The sequence below is a fragment of the Prionailurus viverrinus genome, chromosome A2 (assembly GCF_022837055.1).
Source record: "Prionailurus viverrinus isolate Anna chromosome A2, UM_Priviv_1.0, whole genome shotgun sequence".
In the NCBI taxonomy this organism is placed as follows: Eukaryota; Metazoa; Chordata; class Mammalia; order Carnivora; family Felidae; genus Prionailurus; species Prionailurus viverrinus.
In genome coordinates this window covers 91,028,681-91,053,744 of record NC_062562.1, presented here as the reverse complement: position 1 = coordinate 91,053,744, position 25,064 = coordinate 91,028,681, and the positions used below count along the sequence as shown (strand labels likewise).

At 40.4% G+C, this 25,064-nt stretch overlaps 1 protein-coding gene across 2 annotated transcripts in view; it reads right to left on the bottom strand.

Moving 5' to 3' along the window:
* GRM3 (glutamate metabotropic receptor 3) overlaps nt 1-25,064 on the bottom strand; it is a 98,021-nt gene that overhangs the window by 58,061 nt on the left and 14,896 nt on the right. For both annotated transcript variants that reach the window (XM_047849372.1, XM_047849370.1), the window contains exon 2: nt 18,305-19,160. In XM_047849372.1, coding sequence (XP_047705328.1) covers nt 18,305-19,160 — 856 coding nt within the window. The remainder of the gene's footprint in view (nt 1-18,304; nt 19,161-25,064) is intronic.

Genomic DNA, 25,064 nt, shown 5'->3' with positions numbered 1-25,064 from the left:
ATAACTGAGGTCCAGAGAGCTTGGGCAACTTGCTCAGGGTCTCAGGGCTATTTAATGCACATTACCTGATTCTTTGTTCAATGTATTTCATTTATATCACAACACTCGGCTATATGCAAGTTACCTTCAATTAGAGTTATCTTCTATGACAAAGTCATTAAGCTAGGACTGGCTTCAGGAAAGAAGACATTTCCAAACGTACAGAGAAAATATTTTTAGTCAATACGTTATATGAGTGGTTTCTAGTTTGGAGGAACCAAGTAAGGTTCCTTGTCAATCTTGGTGAATATAACCAGAATATGAAACTGCTCATGATACAGAATACATCAACATTGTTTTCTTCATAATGAAAGCAGGAACTATTCGCGAATTTCTAGCAGAATGCCATCTTTTCCATTGCACTTTATACCCATGGTATTCTTGAAAACAAAATTTGTGTTTGCTAGGTTACCAGATGTTAATGATGACCACATTCACAGAATGGCTTTCAATGTTTTCTTTCTCAGGCACTATTGAACAGAAGTTTCTAGACCTTTTGACAAGGGATGAGACTAAGTAAACCACGACAGGCCAGAATCAATGCCATTTTCCCCAGAATAGAAAACCACCAAGGTCATCACAAGCCAAAGAACAGGAGATACCACCCTTGGATTAGAAGGTACTGGCTCTAGTTTTGGGATCTTTACAGTGTCTTGCATATTAAACTTACACAAATATTCACCTGATTTTAGAATGATTGATTAATTAATTAATTAGTTATAGCACAGAGAGTGTGTGTGCACATGGAGGAGGGGCAGAGGGAGAGAGAATCTTAAGCAGGCTCCACACTCAGCACAGAGCCCAATGTAGGGCTCAATCCCACGACTCTGGGATTATGACCTGAGTTGAAGTCAAGAGTCAGACACTCAACCGACTGAGCCACCCAGGTGCCCCTAAAATGATTCATTCTTTAAATTCCTCTCAAGAGGCCTTTCCTGAGCTACTGCTTCCCTTCTCTCACATCCCAGGGGGGAAACTGTATCACTTTCAATAATGATTAATAAGCACAGTTTGTTTTCAAATGATATAAAAATCAAATGAGATGCTGTATGCAGGTGTGTACTCTTAAAATGTAAAGTACCAAATGAGTGATTTTATTGCCCTAATACTTCCGTTATAACTTATCTTAAGGCATCCTGCCGCATGGTATTGTTTCAAGATATATGCTTGTGTCTCCCAGATTTGCAGTTGAGGGGTAGCAAGCACATCTTTTTCTTTGTCTTCTTTCCAGTCTCTGACATAAGAAAGATGCTTCAATAACTGTTGCAGAAATAACTTAATACTTTGATCAACGAAGCCCACACATGACTGTCCTATCATTAATAATAACATGTTACGGGGATAGAAATAGACCACTTTCTATCACTATTACACACAAGAAGTGAAACAACTTGGGGATTGCCTGAAGTCATACAATTAGATTAGGGGTTCTGTGCTTCAGGGAAGACAGGTGCACAGAGAGAAGAATACCCTATTTATCACCCGTACTTTCAGGGCTAAGCAAACGTCACCCAATGATTTTTTTTTTCTTTTTGTAGGTAGATCAACAACTGTACTATAGGAAGTCCGGATGGGGAATGAACACATTTCTACAGAAACATACTATTATTTTGGTAAGTTCCTTTGCCCAGTCTTGAATTGGAGCATAAAAATTACAACTTAATATGAAAAGTAAATTCATCTGCGTCTCACTGTTAATGTACAGCAGACAGAACTGATTTTGGTTCTAACTGAGTATCTTGAAAATTAAAGCCAGAAAGCTTACTCGTTAGAAATTAAAGTGTCTTTGGGGCGCCTGGGTGGCGCAGTCGGTTAAGCGTCCGACTTCAGCCAGGTCACGGTCTCGCGGTCCGTGAGTTCGAGCCCCGCGTCAGGCTCTAGGCTGACGGCTCAGAGCCTGGAGCCTGTTTCCGATTCTGTGTCTCCCTCTCTCTCTGCCCCTCCCCCGTTCATGCTCTGTCTCTCTCTGTCCCAAAAATAAATAAATGTTGAAAAAAAAATTAAAAAAAAAAAAAGAAATTAAAGTGTCTTAGACTCCTCAGTATTTATAGAAGATCTGTATTAGGATGTCAACACCGACAGGCCTCTTTAGCTTTCTTTACTAGCTTTTTTGATGTGTAACCATAATTTAAAAATGTGCCCTATTCTAAATCTTTGATATTGCTCCTGTCATTTTTGTGGAGTTTCCTATGGCTTTTCACCTAACTCAGGGTAAAAGCCAAAGTCCTTATGAGGTTCTCCAGGCTCTGGATCCCACCACGTCCCTACCCTCACTTCCTCCGTGTCTTACATGCTAACTCTACCTGGCCACCCTGGCTTCTTTGCTTCCCCTCAAACACATCAAGTAGGCTCTCACCTCAGGCCTTGATATTCCCTTCTTGGGGATGTTCTTTCTCATATTTCCACATGGCTTGTATCCTTACTTCCTTTAGGCCTCTGGTCATATGTCAAATTGTCAGTGAAGTTTTCCCCGACCACCTTACTTAAGACAGTAACACCCAATCTGCCCCCTGTCCCCATGACCCCCAACACACTTAGACGGGATTCCTGGTTTACTCGCCTTGCTTTATATTTCTCTGTGGCATGTATCACCATGTGGTGTGCTATATATTGACTAGCTTATCTATGAAACATAAGCTCTGTGAGGGTAGGGTCTTTGTTAGGTTTCACTGCTTGATTTCGAGGGGCTGGGGCTGGGACTGATGTAAATAATGTTAGCAATAAATACTGAGTGACCACATGAGATTTACCTGCTTCTTCAAAGTCCACTTCTAATCCTTTTTTTTTTTTTCAGGAAGTCTTCCCAGTGTGAGTACAATGTGGATTACTATCTTCTTTAACTATAACTAGAAATTTTAATCTTCCCAGAATCAAGAACACCTTAGTCATATGAAAGGTAAGGGCAAAAATACCATATCCGCTAGTTCTGTTTGGCGTGCAACATATGTGTCCTGTTTTCAGAATGGTAACAGCTGAGTCCTGGAATGGCTATGTGGTTTTCCCCAAGGCTCAGAGCCAAGCAATGGTAAATCTAGCAAAGTATGAACTTTGCTGACTCAGTGTCTCTTGTTCTGCTTAGTATCAGTAGTCTCTCCGTACTCCAACAACAAATCTAAGCTGATTGGTTTTGCCTCCAATAACATTTTTCTGCTTTATTGGACAGGTATTATTACCTGCCTCAGCTGGAAGCTGAAGGGACATATCACTGGATAATGATCAAAGGACATGAATTCTAATTCAGGAGGAGTTCTTTTTCTTTGACCTTGGGCTAAAGGTCACCTCTCCCATCCTCCATTCTCTCATCAATAAAAATAATAAATAATAACATCTTCTCAGTCTAGTTCACAGGGGTGTGGCAAGGATCTAATATGAGTACATTTAAAAGTGTTTTAAAAATGATAAAGTGCTAGTTGACTTCCCAACTGTTATTAACAGTCTAGAATTCCAACTTTTGGCAGTGTCTTCATTTCAGTTCCTTGACTGTGGGAACTCTTGCGATGACCCATCAAACCCGGGGGACAAGAAAATGAACTCCTTGCCACACTGTGGTTTGAGATCTGTTAAAAAAGGATGAGCCCGTGCACTCAAAGAATTGTACTAATCAATTCAACCCCTCATCTAGCAGTTCAGATCACTAAATTTAAACTGTGGCAGAAAAGTGGAGTGGAAAGCTGTGCTATCATGCTCTTGTTTTCGTTCTTCCGTTGTCAAATTAACTTCGCTTCTACAGGTGTCTGTCAGACTCCTAAATGTGGCCACAATATTTTAGATACAATTATGATATTACATTCTGAAGAAAAAGAAAACAAAGCATACTTTCCTTTTCCTGTTTTGCACTGTTTAGCTAGGGTACTAATTCAGCAGCAAAAGACCCTTGCCAGGCAAAAGACAGCAAAATAATAAATTTCCATACTGGAAAGGGAGGAATGAAGTGGAAGAGGAGGAGTTGTCTACAGGATAAATCCGTAGGGAGAATGTAGGTGGCCAAAAGCAGTGAAGGAGCCCATCTCTGGAAATTGGCACTTTTGCTTTCCTCTTAGAAACATTTCATTTATATTTTTTCTGTTCAAAGTATTTCTGGAGATGACACAGAGTTCTTGATGAATAAAAATGAGGAGGATATAAATAACCGCATTATCCGAAGATTTGCTTTTTATTATTAAGAAATGATCAATTTTCTTCATTTTCTACTTTTATTAAAATTGAGATAATCAAGGTTTAGGATTTTATTAGACTAGGAGCATTTTAGAGAGAAAAAATTTTTTTGTCTAAAGAATTTTTTTTAATGTTTATTTATTTTTGAGAGATAGACAGAGTGGGAGTGGGAGAGGGGCAGAGAGAGAGGGACACACAGAAACCAAAGTAGGCTCCAGGCTCTGAGCTGTCAGCACAGAGCCCGACGTGGGGCTTGAACCCATGAACATGTGAGATCATGACCTGAGCTGAAGTCGGATGCCTAACCGACTGAGCCACCCACGTGCCCCAGGGACAGAGAAAAATTAAAAAATATATATTTTTCTAATGTTTATTTATTTTTGAGAGAGAGAGAGAGAGAGAGACAAGCGAAGTAGGACGGGAGCTGATAGAAAGACACAGAATGCGAAGCAGGCTCCAGGCTCCTAGCTGTCAGCACAATATGGGGCTCGAACTCACGGACTGCAAGATCATGACCTGAGTCAAAGTCCTATGCCCAACCGACTGACCCACCCAGGTGCCCCCAGAGAAAAAAATTTTAAGTACCCCAAGAAGCTGGTACAGGGCTACCATGTGATTATTGGTGACTGGATAGCCTACAAACAAAACTTTGTATATAGAAAATTCTTAAGACGTTCTAATTTGTGAAAATACCAAGGGTATTTTTAATTATGTTTAGAAAGAAAACTCGATTTGTGACGGGTGCTATAAAACACACATGAGCACAATGAGAAAAGCTTACCAATACACCAAACAGACCCACAACACCAGTAGGGGCTCGGATGGAAAGTCTGGAAGAGTTTCAGACCTGGTGTTTCTCCCCCTTTTCTAAATTATTTTGCTTTTTAATTAACTATGGATATTTTTGTAATTAGACTGAGAGCATGGGGTGACGGGAAAAATGTAGTTGTAAGATTTAAGACACAGTGACCTGTAGCCAGTACTTCTACTTATTCCTCTTCCTCCTCTCCTTCTCCTTCTCCTTCTTCTTTTTGCAATTTACTATCTATTCTTGGAAATAACAGCATGATACTGCAAATATTGATCTCCTACAATATGATGCTCTCAGAGGAAGGAGTGAGATACATAACTGGAGGTCTTTGCATGAGTCATTCTCAATGGAAGATGCCATTATGGCAATTAATGAAAGAGTTAACAAATTCCTTTTTGGATAATGAACATTTTGGGGCAATTGTTTATTATTACTGCAGCTGCACATAGTAAGCTGAGCCAAATGATGATGGGACTGTGCCCTTGTTCTAGCTACAAACTTGTTTTTTCTCCTTGGGAAACAATACTGGAAAATAATGTGTGATTAGGAAACAGTCTTGGGTTGGCTCGGTAGGCTACTTAGCTTTGCAAACTTGAGAAAGTCATTTAACTCTTTTGAGCCTCACTTAAATATATAAAACAGAGGGGAAAAGATATACTTGCCTGATGGGATTTTTATGAGAATTGATGAGCGAAATATATAAAATGGTTATTGCCAGTCAGGTAGTGGTCAGTAAATGCTAGTTTCTTTTTCTTCCCCCCAACCCCCTTTCTTCTTCACGTTGGAACTTCATTGGTTTCAGCTGAAGTTCAGGGTAAAGATGATAAGCTAGTGGCCATAAGCAATGTGAAAAGCCTTTTTTAGGTTTGTTGATTTATTTTGAGGGAGAGAGAGAGATTGAGTGAGTATGTGCTGGGGGCAGGAGAGAGAGAGAGAGAGAGGGAGAAAGAGAATCCTGATGTAGGGCTCATCATGACCTAAGCTGAAATCAAGAGTTGGACGCTCAACCGACTGAGCAACCCAGATGCCCCTCTATATTTTTATACAAGAGAACTTGAAATGATTTAATCTAAAAATCAGATCAATATTTTACTATTTCAATTTAATTCTAGTTTCCAAAAGAGCTTTGAATTTTAACATAGGTTAAACAGAAATAAAACATTTGACAATTTATGAACACGTCTCCGTGTAATGATCTCTTCACTTGGAAAATCCTTTTCTTCCACCCTCCTTTTTAACAAATCTTAGTCACATCCAGTGTTACAATCTTTAGGAAACCTTTCCTGACTCTCTGCTCACTGCTGATCCCTCCTCTGTATGTACATATTATGCTACCAGACCCTTCCGAGATGCCAAAGATGAGCTGCTATAGTGTAAAAGCTATATTCTCATACTGATAGTACTAACTGTGAGCTATTTGAGAGCAGAAAGAACTTATACACTTATTTTTTTTCAATCTTTGTAGTATCTCACACTAATTCATACTGAACAGTAAAGATTCTTTGACAAGCGCACAAATCCTCCATATTAAAAAAAGTTTTTTTCTCTAGCAGCGCTAGGAATTCCCAGTTCCGTTTGTGCTTTACCATGAAGAACAAATTATGTAAGAAGTTTGCAATGGTGAAATATGAGATCTGTAACCAGCCTACTGAGTTCCATAGGGATAGAATGTCCAATCTTGTCTTAAAAATAAATCTGTGTAACCTAGACTAATGGCTCTCAAACTATTCTTACTTGGATTCTATACATGATAAACTCATTCTACAACTAAAATAAAAACATTGATCTTGTCTGAATCAGTTGACAAATTAAAGTCATACATTCAATTGCCTTAATTTTTCTACTATATTTTAAAAACTTCTGTTAATTCACTGTATATCTGCTATGAGGAATGAATGAATGGACAACTAGTCAGTTAATATTAATAGCCAGTAGGAGACAAAGATCCATAGAGGAATTGTGTTATACTCATCAGAATTCTTGGTTAGAAGGATGAAACCAGAGGGCAGTCTAAAGAAAGTGAGTGACACAGGAAGCTCCTGAACTCCCCTCCTCCCATGGCCACACTGAATTTACAGTTATAAGTGGAAACTACTTCTAAAGAAACCCAGAAACCAGCTAAGAGACATCTATAAATTGGGCAAACCAACAAACGAACAAAAAAACCCACATTGAAATGGATAGGAAAGGCTGAGACGTACTCTTGCCATAAACCCCACCCCAAGCACAGCACCATACAATCAGGAGGGAACCCCCAACTCCTAGCTTCTCCCAGAGGAGTAAAGGGTTTGGACCCAGCATCTAGCATCTCATCTTTTAAGACTCCCACTTGGGGGAAGTGTCCCCCAAACACCTACCTCTGAAAGCCCACAGGGCCTGTATCTATAAAATCCACAAGACTATAGCAAACAGAGAAGCAGTTACTAATGGACAGCACTTGCTGCCGCTATTACTCCAGGGTTCAGTGCAGAGGGTCACACAGAAAACATCCCCCACCCAGTTACTCCCTGGAAGGGGCCTAACTACATACAATAAATTAATGAAATCAGAAATAGAAGAGGAGACATTATAACTGATACCACACAAATAAGAAGGACCATAAGAGATTACAATGAACAATCACATGCCAACAAACCGGACAACCTATAAGAATTAAATAAATTGCTAGAAACGTACAACCTACCAAGACCGAATCATGAAGAAATAGAAAATCTGAACAGCATTACCATGATACCAAAATCAGACAAGGACACACAAGAAAACTTCAGGCCAATATCCCTGATGAACATAGATGCAAAAATTTCGACAAGATATTTGCAAACCACACTCAATAGTACTTTAAAAGGATCATATACCACAATCAAGTGGCATTTATTCCAGGAACTCAAGGATGCTTCAACATCTGCAAATCAATCAGTGTGACATACCACATTAACAAAATAAAGGATAAAACTCATATGATCCTCTTAATGCAGAAAGAAAAGCATCTGACAAAACTCAACATCTTTTCATAATAAAAACTCTCAATAAATGGATATAGAGGGAAGTGCTTCCACATAATAAAGGCCATACATAACAAGTCTAAGGCTAACATCATATTCAGTGCTGAAAAGCTGAAAGGTTTCCTCTAAGATCAGGAACAAGAGAAAGATGGTCAATCTTTCTACTTTCATTCAAGTCCAAGCCAGAGTAATTAGGAAACAATAAAAATAAAAGGGATTTAAACTGGAAAGGAAGAAGTAAAACTGTCTTGATGTGCAGATCACATATGATGCTACTATACAGAGAAAACTCTAAAAGCTCCACCAGAAAACCTGGTAAAACTAATCAACAAGTTCAGTAAAGTTACAGGACACAAAAATCACTCTACAAAATCAGCTATGATTCTACACACTAAGAATGATACATTAGAAAAAGAAATTAATAAAATCAGTCCCATTTACAATAGTTTCGAAAAGAATGACATATATAGAAATAAATTGAAACAAAGAGGTAAAGAATCTGTGCACTAAAACTATGAGACATGAATGAAAGAAACTGAAGACGACACAAGTAAACAGAAAGTTATTCTGTGCTTATGGATTAAAAGAATTAATATTGTTAAAATGTCCATACTACCCACAGTGATCTATAGATGTAGTGCAATCTCTATTAAGATTCCAACGGCATTTTTCACAGAAATAGAAAAAAGAATTAAATTTGTATGGAACCACAAAAGACTCCAAATAGCCAAAGCAATGTTGAAAAAGAGGAACAAAGTTGGAGGTATCACATTCTAATATCAAGTTATATTACAAAGCTATAGTAATAAAACAGTATGGAACTGGAATAAAATCAGACACATAGAACAATGATCAGAACAGTGAGCCCGGAAATAAACTCATGCATATATGGCGAATTAATTTATGGCAAAGGAGGCAAGAATATACAATGGGGAAAGGATAATCTCTTTAATAAATGGAGTTGGGAAAGCTGGACAGCCACATGCAAAAGAATGAAACTGGACCCTTATCTTACACTGTACATAAAAGAGAAATGAAATAAATTAAAGACTTGAATATAAGAACAGGTACCCTAAAACTCCTAGAACAAAACATAGGGAGTAAGCTCTTTAACCTCAGTCTTGGCAGTGATTTTTTTTGATTTGACACCAAAAGCAAAGGCAACAAAAGAAAATATAAACAAGTGAAACTACATCAAATGAAAATGTTTTTGCACAGCAAAGAAAACCATCAGCAAAATTAAAAGGGAGCCTATAGAATAGGAGAAAATATTTGCAAACTATATGATAAAGGCTTAATACCTAAAATCCATAAACAAATCCTACAACTCAATAGCAACAAACACAATCCAATTAAAAATGGGCAGAGTAACTGAATTGATATTTTTACAAAGAACATCTTCAAATAGCCAACCAGTCCATGAAAAGATGCTCATCATCACTAATCATGAGGGAGATGCAAATCAAAGCCACAGTGAGATATAACCATACACCTGTTAGAATGGCTATCATCAAACACACAAAACGTAACACGTGTTGGCAAGGATATGGAGAAAAGGGAACCCTTGTATGCTGTTGGTAGGAATGTGTATTGGTATAGCCACTAGGAGAAACAGTATTGAGGTTGCTCAAAAACAAACAAACAAGCAAAAAAACAACAACCAAAAACCAAAAAACAAACCTATTATCCAGATACCCCACTTCTCGGTATGTTTCCAAAGGAAATGAAAACAGGATATTGAAAAGATTATCAACACTCCCAAGTTCACTGAAGCATTATTTACAACAGCCAAGATACGTAAACAACCTAATTGTCAATAGATGAAGAGATAGATAAGATGTGGTATATATACTACTGAGTATTATTCAACCATGTGAAAGAAGGAAATCTTGCCATTTGTGACAACATGGATGACCTTGGGGGACATTATGCTAAATGAAATAAGACAGACAAACACTGTATGATATCATTTATATGTGGAATCTAAAAAAGCTGAACTCATAGAAACAGAGATTAGAATGATGTTTACCAGGTGCTAAGAGATTGGGGGAATTGGGGAGATGTTGGTCAAAGAGTATACACTTCCAGTTGTAAGATGAATAAATTCTGGGGATCTAATGTACAGCATGGTCATTATAGTTAAGAATATTGTATTTTATGCTAAAAGAGTAGTTCTTAAATGTTCTCACCACAAAAAAAGTAATGGTACTTATGTGATGGGATGGAGGTATTAGCTAATGATATGATGGTTATCACTCTGTAATAAATATCAAATCAACACACTGTATATCTTACATTTACAAAATGTTATATGTCAATTTTGTCTCAATAAAACTGGAAGAAAAATTTTTTTAATTAAAAAATTTAAAAATATTAATAGTCATACAACCACTAATCATACTTGGTTTGGCAGCTTAGTGTGTATATGAACATAACTTTGTATTTGAGATATTATTTTGGAAATGTAACTTATGGTCAATTCTGTGCTAGTAAAATTTTTTAGAATTTTGTTACAGAATTAAGTTTTTAGATATTCTGAAATGTCATTTAGCACTATAACTTCTGGGGACCCTGCCACCTTATCAAATTCTAATTCATCTGAGGCAGTGGGATGAATCCTTTAAATATCATTGTTTTGGAATAAACTAGATACAAATGAGTGTTTATACGAACCCCAGGTATAATGCTAGGGGTTTGGAGAAAGAATGTGAAGGAGGACTATGTAATCTATCCTGGTGATATCACATACAATGACTAACGATACTATGGAGAATAGTTAAATGTTTAAAGAAAGAGGGAGATGAGGATAACTGACCAGGCATTGAGTTCTTTAGTCATCATCCTCAGCGCCTACCCCTCGGGCTGCAACATCACATCCTTAATTTTCAGAAGCTGGGTTCACTGCTCACGATTTTGTTAGGTCTTACTAAGCCCAACTCTGGGAAGGATCTCCCATAACCACCTGCTTCATTAGATGACAATTTAATCTTTTAAAATCTTCAAAGAGAAGTCCTCTTTTTCAGTATATGATGGCCATTGTGGTCAGAATTTTTTTTTTCTAAATCCATCAGAAATACTTCCTTTATCTATTTTGGTTTTCCAGTGTTCTCTTGAAGATGAGTAGTAGCACAAAGGTATATGTCAGTAGAAAAACAGGTGTTTCCAATTCAACTGAGATTAGAAACCTTTAAAGACCAGGTTATTGTGGGATAACACCAGGTGTTCCAAAGGTCAGGGACATAGGTTGAACTTATTTTTAAACTGTATGTTAGCTATAGTGTTAGAAAATGCTCAGAATATTTCCCTCAATCTCCAGACACCTTTGTAAGCGATATTCCTATAAATACACCACGGTGTCCACAAAGCCTAGAAACATGTAGGAGACAGTATATTTGTTGTACTTTTTTCTGATCAGCAAGGTGGCAGAATCCATTTCTTTTCTACTTCACTGGGGACTAGTACTTATTTTTTTTATTTTTTATTTTTTTTGCTTTATAGACAGGATGGCTCTTCAAACGAATCAAGGTAAGTTAAGAATTATGAGATAATAATAATAATAGTAATGCCAGCTAGATGATAAGAATCATAAACAGCGGCAGCAGAAAGCTCAGGCCAAAGTGGAAAATGAGGTTTTCTAGAGGCTCCTGTTCTCCACTGCGTGACCTTAAAATGAGAACCATTTCTCAAGCTTCTAAGACACCAAAGCACAGATGCATGGCGCATAAACAAATAAGTAAACACATTAGTGGTGTCCTTTGGGGGTTTAAATCTTATTCTTGTGACCCCAGGAAGCTGACCAGAGAGAAAAGGGAAGAAAGAAGTACAGGATATTTATCTTTACATTTTGGAAATGCTTTTGATCAGCAGAGCTGGAACAAGTTTCTGTGCTTTTGTGGGAACTACAAATGTTCCAGGGGAGGAAGCAAGATCAAGAGCAGTTTGCTCTTTCAGGGACTTCAAAGCCCATTCATCTAAAGATGTGGCCATTACCATTTTGGCTTCCTCGCTGTGCCTTGGATGGCCCTGTACTTGTCAAGAGGAGAGTCTTGCTGGGTTGGGGCCAGCTCAAACATATTGCTTGGAGTGCAGTGTTCCAGAAAATCTGCCCTTCCTGGCCTGTGCTCTGTGATTACAGTCCCAACCAGGAGTGATCCTTGGACCTACTGGATGAGTCAGACCCAGAGGTGAGTGGGACAGCGAGGCCGGATTACTCATTTTCTGCCTCTGCTCCTCTTCTAGGTGTGGAGAATTATAAACATAAGAACAAGGCTGCACCGTCCCCACCAGGCTCCAGGTCTCTGATCTCAGCAGCCTGTCTCCTTGCTGGAACCAAGAGGTGAGTGTGCCTCATCTCTCTATCCCCCCTCCCCCAAAAAAGAAAAAAGCAAAAATGAGCAACAACGACATTAACAACAAAAACTGTCATTGCCGTGTGTCCTATTATCCAGTCCTATTATGACCACAAATCCAGCAATAATAGGGAGCCGTCCTCTTCCCTTGTAAGTCAAGTCCTGGGAGTGATATTTACTCAGTGAGTTGGAGATTTCTTCTGGGCCTAAGATACATAAAAGTTTTCCAATTCAAAACAAAAGCTGGAACCAAACGAACACAAAACCTAAGCCAAGGCCTCAACATTGCAGGCCCCAATAATCCTGCTTCTCTACTTGAGTCGCTCCATAAAGCAGGGACTGCATCTGTCCTGTTTATTCTTGCGTCCCCAGGTCCCAGCATGAAGTCTAAACCTATCTGTGGAATGAATGTCTAAATCAGGAGGTTGAGGTCACCTACTCCGTTAAGTGGTCTTGGATAAATGTCCTATCGTGTCAAGTTCTCAATTTCTCCATTCTCAAACATTCCAGCCCACCAACACTTGCGAATCCACAGAGGAAGGTTCTGCGTGTTATTTCCGAGGGAACGCCTACTCGATAGCGGTTGTGCCTTGGAGCCCCTCTGGCAGTATGTTCAGTAAGTGGGAGCTCTTCCTTTTGTTCTTTTGAATGGGGTGTACTTTAGTTACCACATCACTCTGACAGTCGAGTTCACTCTTATGTGCTTCAGTAAGTGAAGATAATAATGCTGACATCCTGAATTTCCACCTCTGTCAAGCGAGGAGTAGGGCAGGTTCATCTTTGAGGAAGGCCTTTTGTCACTCTATGATTTTCTTCTCCTCCGCTTTCTGGAATTGGTCTCAGGATAAAAAGTGACAGGGCTTTTACTCTACTGAGAACACACGAAAATGCCAGCGATACTGCATTTCTTAGGATGTTTAATGGTCCTCTCTGTTTCCTCTGTTTTCAACTGACTTGGTAGTTTAAGCTTCCCTGTTGCATGCTGAGCACACGGAAATAAATGAGCACATAGAATTCAAAGTAATTTTGAAAAGTCAAATGGCAACAAACATAATTCGCATTTAAATATTTCTTTCAGAATTCTCCACGACGTGACTCTTTAGATGGAAAAAAATTTTTACTGACAACAAAAAATCACCTTTGAAAATTTTTTTATAATATCCTAAGGTTTAGATTCTAAGGCTCAGCTTCCAAAGTTTGGGTGTCTTATGAACCATCTCAGCTCCAACTGATTTGTGATGTGGCTCAGGATCATTAAAAGAATTATAAAGAGTAGCACAAAAAGAAACACATTTCAAACTTATTGGTCGTCTTTCATTCCTTCAACAAACATTCCATTAATATCTAATGTGTGTCAGAAATGATTTTCGATGTTTGGGATCAAAGTCCTCAGCTTCCTAGGGTCCTTGGTTCCATATAAAGAGGCCCCGGATCCATTGATTTCAGCCCTGGATTTCAATCTTTGTTACTGTCACTAATCACATGATGACCTTGGACAGATCGCTGTGATTGGGGGGACTTCATCTATAAAACAGGGATGGGTAAGAGATCCAGAGCTAATGCTGTTAGGTCTTAAATCTATCTCAAATACAATCACAGAACATAACTAAAGGACAGTGCTTAGATAAAAGCAGCCCATTCTAGAAGTCACATCCTTTTCTTTGTTGACATTCATTTGTTAGTGAATGCGATATATACATGAAGTTTTCCTAAAAAAGAATGAATACATCTACTGATTGTTTTTCTCATTCCTCATTCCTTTAGTAGACATTCGTGGAATGCCCACTCTGCACCAGAAACTGTGTTTGGGCATTTCAGATAAGAGATGAAACATATCTTCTCTGCCTCGAAAAAGCTCACAATGTAAGTTTGGGTGTCAAGTGCTATTCGTAATCAATAATATTTACTGAGTGCTTATTATGCTTGGGCTACATCAGTGAAAAATTGATAATGATTTCTGTTTTCATGGAGTTTATATTCAAACATGAAGATCAAACACTAGAGAATAAACATGAAAATGAATGATACGGTATGAGAGAAAGTGAAAAAAAAAACATGGTGCATAAAAGAAGTAGAGAAGCTTAAAAAGAAATAGGGACGACCTGTGGTGGAGCAGGGGAAGCGAATTGCAATTTTCAGAAGGATTACCTGGTGGGCCTCCTTGAAAAGCTAACATTTGGGGCGCCTGGGTGGCTCAGTCGGTTAAGCGTCCGACCTCGGCTGAGGGCGCGATCTCGCGGTCCGTGAGTTTGAGCCCCACGTTGGGCTCTGTGCCGACAGCTCACAGCCTGGAGCCTGTTTCAGATTCTGTGTCTCCCTCTCTCTGACCCTCCCCCGTTCATGCTCTGTCTCTCTCTGTCTCAAAAATAAATAAACATTAAAAAAAAAAAAAAGAAAAGCTAACATTTGAGTAAAGGTTTGAAGGAAGTGAGGGAATCACCTGGCCTTAGGAATATGTGGGGGAGGGGCATTACAGGCAGAGAGAGGAGGGGCAGTGAAAAAGCCCCGAGTTTAGGAACCAGGGGGGCTGGAGTGAAGTAAGAAAGAGGGAGTAACAGGTGGTGACAGGAGAGTAAGAGGGACAGGGAGGGGGTGGATCCGGGAGGACATTTGCAGGGCATTGCAAGGATTATTTGACTTTTGTTGTTGAGTGAAATGGGGGAACTCCCTACAAGGTTATGAGCAGAGGGGTGACTTCCTGTAAGTTTTATGTATTTTTTATAATTTTTTATTTGAAAGAGAAAGAGAGAGAGAGAGAGAGAGAGAGAGAGGGCAGAGAGAGAGAATCCCTAAGCAGGCTCCAGGTTCAGCACAGAGATCCCAATGTGGGGCTGAATTCCATGACCCTGGGATCACGACCTGAGTTGAGATCAAGAGTTGGATGCTCAATTGACTGAGCCACCCAGACACCCCTGATTTAAGTTTTAAAAGTGCATTCTGGCTGTCCTGCAGAGAATGGGTTGAGGAGGCTGGGTTGGAGGTGGGCAAGAGTAAATCGATTAGGAGATTATTGTAAAATGTAGCCTAGAGATGTCGGTGGCTTGGACCAGGGTGGTAGCAGTGGAGATTGAACGAGTGAAGGTACTAGATAGGGCAGATGGGGATGGGGTGAGAGCGTTCTACATGGATGAAATAGACATGTACATTACATGTATGTTTTAGGCACAGAGGATACAAAGGCAGGATGTACTCGGAGAGCTGCAAGTAGTCTTCATGGAAGGAAGGGTGAAGGTGGGGTGTAAGCAAAAGATGAGTCTAGGGAGGTAGACACTGGTTAGATCCGATGCCAGAAGAGCTCACTGTGTTGAAGAAGCTTTAACAAAGAATCGTTCTGCAAAATCTCTTTTGCAAAAGGAATATCGAAAGCAGGTTAACGTCAAGGATACGCATGTTGGCCAACGCTGGAACTAGCCAGCAGGAATATACCAAGGAACCAAAGAGTATTTTAATTGATGTCATTAAAATTCTCAGGGGCCTTAGCTCTTCCATCCTATAACGGCTAGAGTCCTTAGGGAACGGACTGCAACTATCCCTTGTCAGAAGAACCTTGTAGTAAATGCACCGAGTACAAGCAGATGGCTAGAAGAGCGGTCGTTCGACCCACCTGAGCAAAGATCGCTTGCTGGTTACCATTGTGCTTAGTCCACTGTGTCAACATTCAAGTTAGAAAAACAAAGATACTATTTCAGAAAAAAATGTAAAACAACACCTGTTTTTCAACAGGTAACTGGGGGAGCCTTATTTTTTTAATGTGCACTTTTAGCTCCTTTAGCACTTCATTGTCCTCCCCCAGTAAGGTGTTTTCGTGTCCAATTCTCACACTACGAAGCATGACAGTACTGGTGGTTGGTATAAGTTCCCTCTCTTCTCTGTCGTTTCAACCTGTGTCTCACCCTTCTCCTCTCTTCAGAGATGGAGAATGACTGGTAATGACGAACAAATTGAGAAAGCTAAAATAGCACTTTGTGGTCAAGTTTATAAAGCTGCACCAAATTGTAGAATCAAAGCCAGTAATTGAACAAGACAGACAAAAGGAAGATAATTCTGTTTCATTTCTCTGAATAATGGCCTTATCGCTTCACTTTTCTTTGCCATTTAGGACTCAGGCCATGAAATGAAGGAAAATATTTTGGTTACATCAAATACCTTGCAAGGGCTCACTGAAATCTAAGAGATCTCTTTATAGTAGCTGCTGCTGAGTGGATACATTTGTGTATTTGCGTACTAAGGAGTAAGGAATGAAGTACAACAGTAAGGTTAATGAATATGTGTGGTGAATAAAGATAAATAATTACCCCACGGGGAGTCCGAAGTGGGGTAGGAAGGATGCTTATCTTATTTATCTTTAAGAATTAAGTGCATTGTAGATGCTATTTACAGATACTTGAGAAATTCATTTATATTTAGAGTAAAGACATTTAGAGTAAAGGACCTGGCTGCATGGTCCTTTCTTACTTTCTAGAGATGGCAGTGGAACCTGATCTGGGATTTTGAGGTAAATATATATTATTTCTACATGGAATGCGTCTGTGGGAGTATGGGACACAGAAAGAGTTTCATCTTTACCACCTATTACAGCCATTCTAATGGTAAGAAATAACTCGTAGATGAATAGGAGGAAATATTGACGTAACTGATTTCCACTACGTTGGCTCCCCCTGGGTAGAATGAAGAAAAGATGTGCAAAATGCAGGCTGGTAAATTTTGTGCTTATTTTCAAGGCTGGTTTAGGAATTAGAATTCTGGAATAGGAACCAATGATCATGGGGTCCTCTCTTAGTATTACCAGTGATTTTTCAGGTCATTTGACTTCTGAGTGGTCATCTATAAAGATGACATGGGAACTGCTGCTTATTCCAAGCACAGTATGATTTGAGCATACAAAGTTTCACGTCTTGGGGGAGAAACCAATTCAACCAGACTGTGCAGATTAGAAGGATGCCCTAATGGCAGGGGAGATTATTATTACTAGCAATTTAGGCAAATGAAAGCATTTTATCGCTGTACTATTTCTGGCATCAATTTTTTTGTGCCGTATAATATTACTTACAATTTATGATTTGGGGTAAACTAAAGTCCTCAGAACCAGTACCTTAATGCACTGCTATCACACGCACCTTAGTAAAGAAATCAAACCTAAAAATTTTGTGCTTTTTATGTTAGTAATGCATTGAAATGCAATGCTATATTTAGAAACAGTTTACCATATTTAGAATCAAAGGAAGAGGAAACAAAAGCCACTTCAAATACACCTTTGCCTATCTATTCACGGTATGGAAATGACTTCCATCAGTCTTCAATGTAGCTTACACTCATGCTCTCAGGAAAAGTTTTGTTTCATAACATCATTTGAGAAAATCCACATCTCTTAATGCCAACATGGAAACATTTCTTTATAACAGACAAAATAAACTCAAATGCCTGGAAATCACCATGGTCTGAGTGTTTTCCCCTCCCCCCCCCCCCCCCCCCCCCAATTAAGCTCTGGGAAAACAGCGACTTTTTTTTTTTTCTCTCACCCACTGTGAAAGTTATTAGATTCTTTTGCTCAAATCACCCACAAAGAGGGCTTGGAAGTTCATGTTCCTTAGAGAGTTGCCAATTCTGCTAAAGAAGATTAAATGCCCATATCACACGTGTCATACCCTACGGCTAACAAGAAAGAGAGCAAATGTGGCATAGCCCGCATGTAGGCAGTTACCACACGTCAGCCTAGCCTGGGGAGCCTTTCAATTATGGGTAGTCTATCAGCCAAGATATTCCCTCAAAAATAAGTTAAGAACATCAGAGCCATCACATTGCATCTTGGAATATTTGTGTAACAGGTTGCACCCTTTTTTGTGGCTCCGAAAGGAAGATTTCTGGGTCAGGGGCAGAGGTATTTGATTCTTGCTTGATTCCACCTGTTTATCCCACAGAAAACGAGGAAAGCTTTGCTCCTTGCTTACCTGTGAAGTTGATTTTCAGCAAATAGTCCTTGTACAACTTCTTCCCGTCTAGGATCTTCATAGCATCGCACAGCTTGGTGGTGTTGGGACACAGGGTACGCTGCATTTTGTGCAGGGCGTGGGCCATGGCATACACCGCGTTCACCACAAACATGATCTTGGACTCTTGCTCGTAGTTGCTGCTGTCGATGGCCAGGTGCTTGTCGCACGCGCGCCGGTGGTTCCGCTTGTTCTGGAGGCTGCACTGGAACTTCTGCTCCCAGAAGTCCCGGAACCAGGGGTTGCGGTGGTTGTTGTAGGGGTTGAGGCTCTGGAAGTAGCGGTCGAACTGGCGGACGGGGTGCGAGGCGAGCTCCAGCGTGATGGCGCCGTAGGCCACGTGCTCGCTGCCCTTGACGATGCTCTCCTGCGCGCCCCAGCCGTCGCTGGCCACCCAGGTGAAGGAGGCGTTGGCGCGGCTGGCGGCGGCGATGAGCTCGCGCGAGTCGTCGCTGCGCATGAAGAGGACCACGACGCGCGCGTTGGGCTTCTGCAGCAGCTCGCGGATCACGCTGTCGTAGGACTTGCGGATGTTGGAGCGACCCACCTTCTCCGCCGTGGCGATGCAGATGTTGCGCTGGCGGGCTTCCTGCTCGAAGGCCTCGATGCCCGTCTCCCCGTAGTCGCCCTCCGAGGCCACGGTGGACACGTAGGTCCAGTTGAAGAAACGCAGGATCTCGGCCATGGCTTTGGCCTGGTAGAAGTCCGGGGGCACAGTCCTGGCAAAGTAATCATAGCGCGACTTGTCGCTGAGTTTGGCGCTGGTGGACGCGTAGCTTATCTGAGGGATCTGGAAGAGCCTTAGCAGGTTTGCCACCTGGGGAGGGGGGGGGCGGGGGTGGTGGAGGAGGAGAAAGAGAAGTACTTGTTTTAGAAACCTTCTGGTAAACGCACGTGAAAAATGAACAATACCAGACTGTTTACCCAGCTCCCTTTTCCCCTCTGGATCGCGAAAGTCTTGCGTACCGCGTTGCCAGAAGCTTCCCTGCGCTGTGTTTTGGCTTTTAGGGAGCTGTTTCAAGGGGAAATGTTTATGCTTTGGGAAAGGGCAGAGTAGACACATGAAAAGGGCAGTGATCTCTGTGTCCTAGACTTTATGCTAGGCCCCGGGCAAAGATCGGTCCTGTTCAGGTGCCTTCAGTGTGGTTGGTTCAGGTTTCTGGGGTCCTGCTACAGCTCTGTCAGACAGCGAACTTACAAGGGAATTGGCCAAACCGGTTTTTAGACGACTTGGCTGCGGTTGTGTAGAAAAAGCCTGGGTGTTGCCTGATTCTCACTTCCCCCTCTTTTGCTAAAAATGGCAGTCTCTGAAAGAGTTTAAATTGGGAACCTGATGCCACATGGACAGTCCAAATTAGACATTTATTATCTAGGTTAAGGGGGAAAAAAAAATCAATTCTTTTTGGGCCGCTCCAAATTTTGGCACATGCTTTTCTAAACTTCTGAAAAGCTTGACAAACATTTTCTTTGCTTTCCTTTTCCTTTTCAAATTTTGTTTCTGTTTAGACTATGTGAAAAGAAAGCATACAGATGCTATTCTTATGGCATTTTTGATTAAAAAGCAAGTTAGGAAGTATTAAAGACCTGATCAAGAAAGAACCGTCTCCTTCAAAATTTTAAGGCTTGAATAAAGAATTTAAATTTGTCATAATTTACCTACCAGGAGTAGTTCACTGTGTTTATTTATTACACAATAAAAAAGGAAAATGACACTAGCTTACTTACCAAGGAGCATTTTATGCATTGAATGTTTGCATAAAAATTTATCTTAAAATCTCTGCACACATTATATGTACATCTAATAAGTTTATTTTAATTTTTCCTGGATACTTCACATAGCCTGAACCCTCCTGTGTCTATACTGACTTCAGCTAAGTTACGTAACATACTAATTGTGCTTTAATCAGCAACAACACTGAATATTCTGATATACTCTATGAGTACTTTGAAATTTTCCTTCTGGAAATTGTGGTTTCAGGTTTACATTTGACATGTAGGAAGCACAGCTTGAAACAGGCAGCTGTTAGCAAAGAGCACAAGTAACATAAAACAACTGACATCTGAGTCCTGATTAATCATCATTTCATCTGGCAAAGGAAACTAACAGCCAAGTTCATACACAGCCACACAGCATGTTCTTGGAGATCTGGCCTGCTATTAAAACCAACACTTGATATAGCCCAGAGCTATCAAAAATGTTTTCTATATCATTTCAAATCCTGGTCCCTCTCACTTAACTACAAATAGAACAGCTAGAAAATCTGGCATTTACCGTGCAAAATAAAGAAAATTTAAGGCCCAAGTCTTTCTTGCAGTTGGTAAAAACCTGCTAAAAGAAATTTTAGGATACAGATAGATTTGGGGGAATAGAGGTAAGTGGCTGGGAGGCTGGGTGGATGAAGGCTAGTATGCCATTTATTTCTTCTTTTATCGGGACTCGGAGACCCTGAACAAAATGGCCAACACCGATTCATTTGAACATAGGAGTGCTGTTTGTTTACTCAGCCTGATTGATGGGGGAATAAGCAAGTACTGTCATTACTTCTAGACTGGTTACCTGGCTTCCTTCGGATTTATGTTCCATGGTTGCAGACTGGCAGTAAGAGAGAGCCCTGTCTGCGCTCAGGCTTGCCTTGGTAATGGTGTTTTTGGGTAGCACTGGAGAAGCCATCTCTTCTTGATGCTACAGTTTTCTCATCTTCAAGTTATATTCATCAAGACCTTAACCCCCTCAGGGAGGCAGAGAATGAAAGGACCTGAAAGATGCCCAGAAATATTATTTTCTGGTAGCTAGGAGTCACAGTGAAAGGATCCTAAGCTGCCAAAACTTTCTTCTCCCAGAGGGGTACAAGTAATGAGAAGCTGCTTAGGAAAAGAATTCTTATCTGTTGACCGATAGGATCCTGTGGCTTCGTGTCTGCCTCTCCAGGATGTCTGAAAACAATTTTCAGATAAGGCAGGCTGTACGATAGAATGAATTATGCATAGAATAATGGCAACGCGGAAAAGTTTCCCTGCACGGGGAAGGGGCCGCGATGAGCCGTCGCACGTTGGGGAGGGTGGAGGGCTAGAGTCAAAGTGCAATTATTGCAATTATTAGAACTATGCATAGTGTGTGACTATGAATCTGAAGGGTGGAACACAGGAAGACACCCAGGTGGGAAGAAGAGGGGAGAAGAATAGGAGCTGTGCCGTGGCCTACACCACAGATTGTCTAGCTGCTGGTAGGAGGAGCTTTCTTACTAACATAAAACTTGGAACCAGAGTTGGGGGACCTCCAGATAGTTGTCAGCTGGATGTTTCCTATCTCATTTGTCTAAAACTTGGGCATCTGCAGCATTCTTAACTTGCTTTCCTGGCCATATGGTTGCTCTGAGAGAGCATGAAGGAATAAGGGGAACTCCTACACTGGACATCATTTTAAGAGTAAAAGAAGAACAATTTTCGGATGGGGAGGTAATGTGAAATTTTGGAAGAAAGCTATCCAATTATATTATTAGTAGGAGTGGAGTGAGGAAAACGAGGATTGAGTTATATAGGCGTTAGCAAAAAAAAAAAAATGGTTTAAAAGTAGAGATACACTTCTCATGGACAGAGACTCTAAAAAGGTACATAGCCTAAAAGAGAAAGAATTGAAAATTAACTCCCACTGTAGAGAATAGTTTTGATAAGACGGTAAAGACAAGGTCTCCAAAGAACCCATGGGGGCCTTTGAGTGATAAAAGAGCTAGTGACAAGAGATGGGTGCTAGGGCTGTGTCGGGTCCTTGGGCCTCCCCACGGGCAGCTAAAAGATGGGAATGCACCTGTAAGAATTAGGGAGACTAAAACACAGAATGCGAAAATGGAGCAAAGTGATTTTTGTTGTTGTTGGTACTGTTACGTGTTTATGCTTCAGGAGGAGACTTGGTGAAAAGAGAGACTTACGGGCTGGGGAAGTTGGTTCCAGATGGTGAAAGAAAAGACCTTGCCCAATCCCTCTTGCCTCTTCCCTCTATTCAGTGAGAATGTTTCCCAACGTGGAGATGGTAATACAATTAAATGAAAATCTTATCTTGCATCATTGTGGGAGAGTAGACTAAACAAAAGCCCATAATAACCCATGTTATTTGAGTTTGCTTCCAGCTCTGAATTCTGGGAGAAACAGCAGATGAATCTGTGGGATCCCCATGAATAATCTTTGAGGATTCAATAAGGGGAGGACTGTCAGAGGGTGAAAAAGAAGGAGGAAGGGGAAATTCAAGAAATATAAATTAAGATTAAATCAGTAAGCAGGATGTGTTTTGGTAACTCTCTAGAATAGAGTTTTTAAAGTTTTTTTTTTTTTTAACGTGTATTTATTTTTGAGAGAGAGAGTGAGACAGAGTGAAAGTGGGGGAGGGACAGAGAGAGAGGGAGAAGCAGAATCTGAAGCAATCTCCAGGCTCTGAGCTGTCAGCACAGACCCCCATGCAGGGCTCAAACTCACAAGTGGTGAGAACATGACCTGAGCCGAAGTCAGATGCTTAACTGACTGAGCCATCCAGGTGCCCCTAGAGTTTTTCATTAGAGAGCATGCAGGCACTTAGAAAGGGATAGCATGCATTCACTAAGAATGAATTTCACTAGAGAACATCTCTGTGGAACTATTTAGGGAAGAATTATAGTCCTGGAGGACCGTGACTTCAACAAGGCATTAGTGACATTACTTGCACTCTTGTGGAAAAGCAACAGCGATAGGAATTGGTTGAGAAAGAGAATGGTTTGGAAGAAGGTGTATATAAGGTTAAATTTTTACCAGTGACTTTGGAAGATAAATATAAATAAGCTACAAGACCTTCACATTTTAGAGCTGGAAGGAACCATGAAGATGCCCTAAGCCTTTTGTTTTATAGATGAGGAAACTGAAGCTCATAGGGTGAAGTGGCTTTCCAGAATTTACACAACCAATAAACAGAAAAACTAAGATTAAAGTCCAATCTCTTGATTTTTCCAAAGGACTAGACTCCCTTGCTGGCAATAAGGTGATATTAACATAGGAGAGATGTAAATTTCTGAATTCAAGTTAAAATGACAAAAGTGAATAAAGGAGAAGAAAACTAGGGGAAAATGAGGTTACAAATGCAAAGCTGAGTGCTGCAGTTCAGCACCAGAAATCCAAGGGTGGCTAAAATCAAAGGTGGATTATTGAGGGGTTTACTCTCTTTAGATTCCATTTCATACTTCTTCAGAAGTCATCAGGGAGGAACTGTCCCACAGTCCCTATTCTCTGAGTGACTGTCGGCAGACTGCCTTTTTGGGGAAACCTTTTAAAGATCCCTGGTATTTTTAATGGTGCTAATAGTTTCGTGCCTGCTAGGGTTCTAACTGTTGTAGATGTATTATCTGCTTTAATCCTCATAACAATCTTATGCAATGGATACTACCATTATCCTATTTTGTAGACTGAGGAACTGAGGCACAGAGTGCCTTGGGATCTTGCTATAGACTCCAAAGGTGATGGGATTTGATCCCAGGCATTTTGGCCCTGTGCTCAACGTCCCACACTTAATCCATTCTGCAACCCCAGCTCTGAACCTCTGTCATCTGCAATTATTCTCACTATGCGATAGCACTGGTATATTTCAAGTTATAACATGCTTGTCTTCTTTTAAATTTCTGAAGGCCTTAACTCCTTGATTTGAGGACCATGAGTCATCATTCCTTGTTATCAGAGTGTGTGTTATCAAATAATATGTGTATATATATATATATATTTATATATTACTTTTTGTTTTCATTTTTCAGTCTGTATTTTGCAGTGGTTCCATAAGCATTTGCTTTCTGACTGGCCATCTTCAGAGATAACAGCAGTTGTCTGAGAATCCACTGGGAAATTTTAACTGTGAGGTCGAAAGCTTCAAGCTATAAATATCATGATCACGTTTGACTTCATGATTTGTGCGAGAAACACAATGACCTTATGGCACAGCCTGTTATCTCCTAGGCCTGGAGAGGCTGCATGCAGGTTTAATCAAACCCCTTCTCCCATGTAGCATGTATTACAGTTTTATGTTCAGTGGTCAGACACCTTGGGGTGTCCATTTTCTGGGTGGTTTGAATTTAGGTAGGACTAGCTATTGCCGTGTTTTCATTGTAACCCAGCAAGTCACTAATATATTGACTCAGTTGGCTTGAGGAGAAACATTTAGGATGCTGGACTTGGCCAGGTTACTATTATTTAGCAAATGACATGATCTAAAATTAAGATTTCTTGTATTTTCCTCATTTTTGTAGTTGCAAGGGGTTATTTAGCATGGGCTTCATCTGCAATAGTTGTCCATCAGGCCAGTGTTACCTGTTGTTGAACATCTGCCATCGTTCTCCCATTCTTCCCCCTCCAGATGAGCTCAGTTCTGTGTGGTTTCCCCCTATTTATTATGTTCTGTGTCTATGCTTCACGTTCACTACATACCATGTTCTCAAATCTACATGCCTTTGCACATGGCGTTCCTTCTGCTTAAGATAACCTCCGCCACTTGTCAGCTCAGCTAATCCATTCAAAGGTCCCTTCTTTCTTGATACCTCATGTCAAGCTGAGACTCTTTTTCTTGTACATATTTTCTTCATAGCACTAATCAAAGTATATGGTGATTTCTGTTCCCTAATTCCTCTACTGGTATGAGAACTCGTAAGGACAGGGGCTTTGTATTGTTAATTTCTGTTTCCTCAATGCCTTGCAGAGTATAGAGATGCTCCATAAT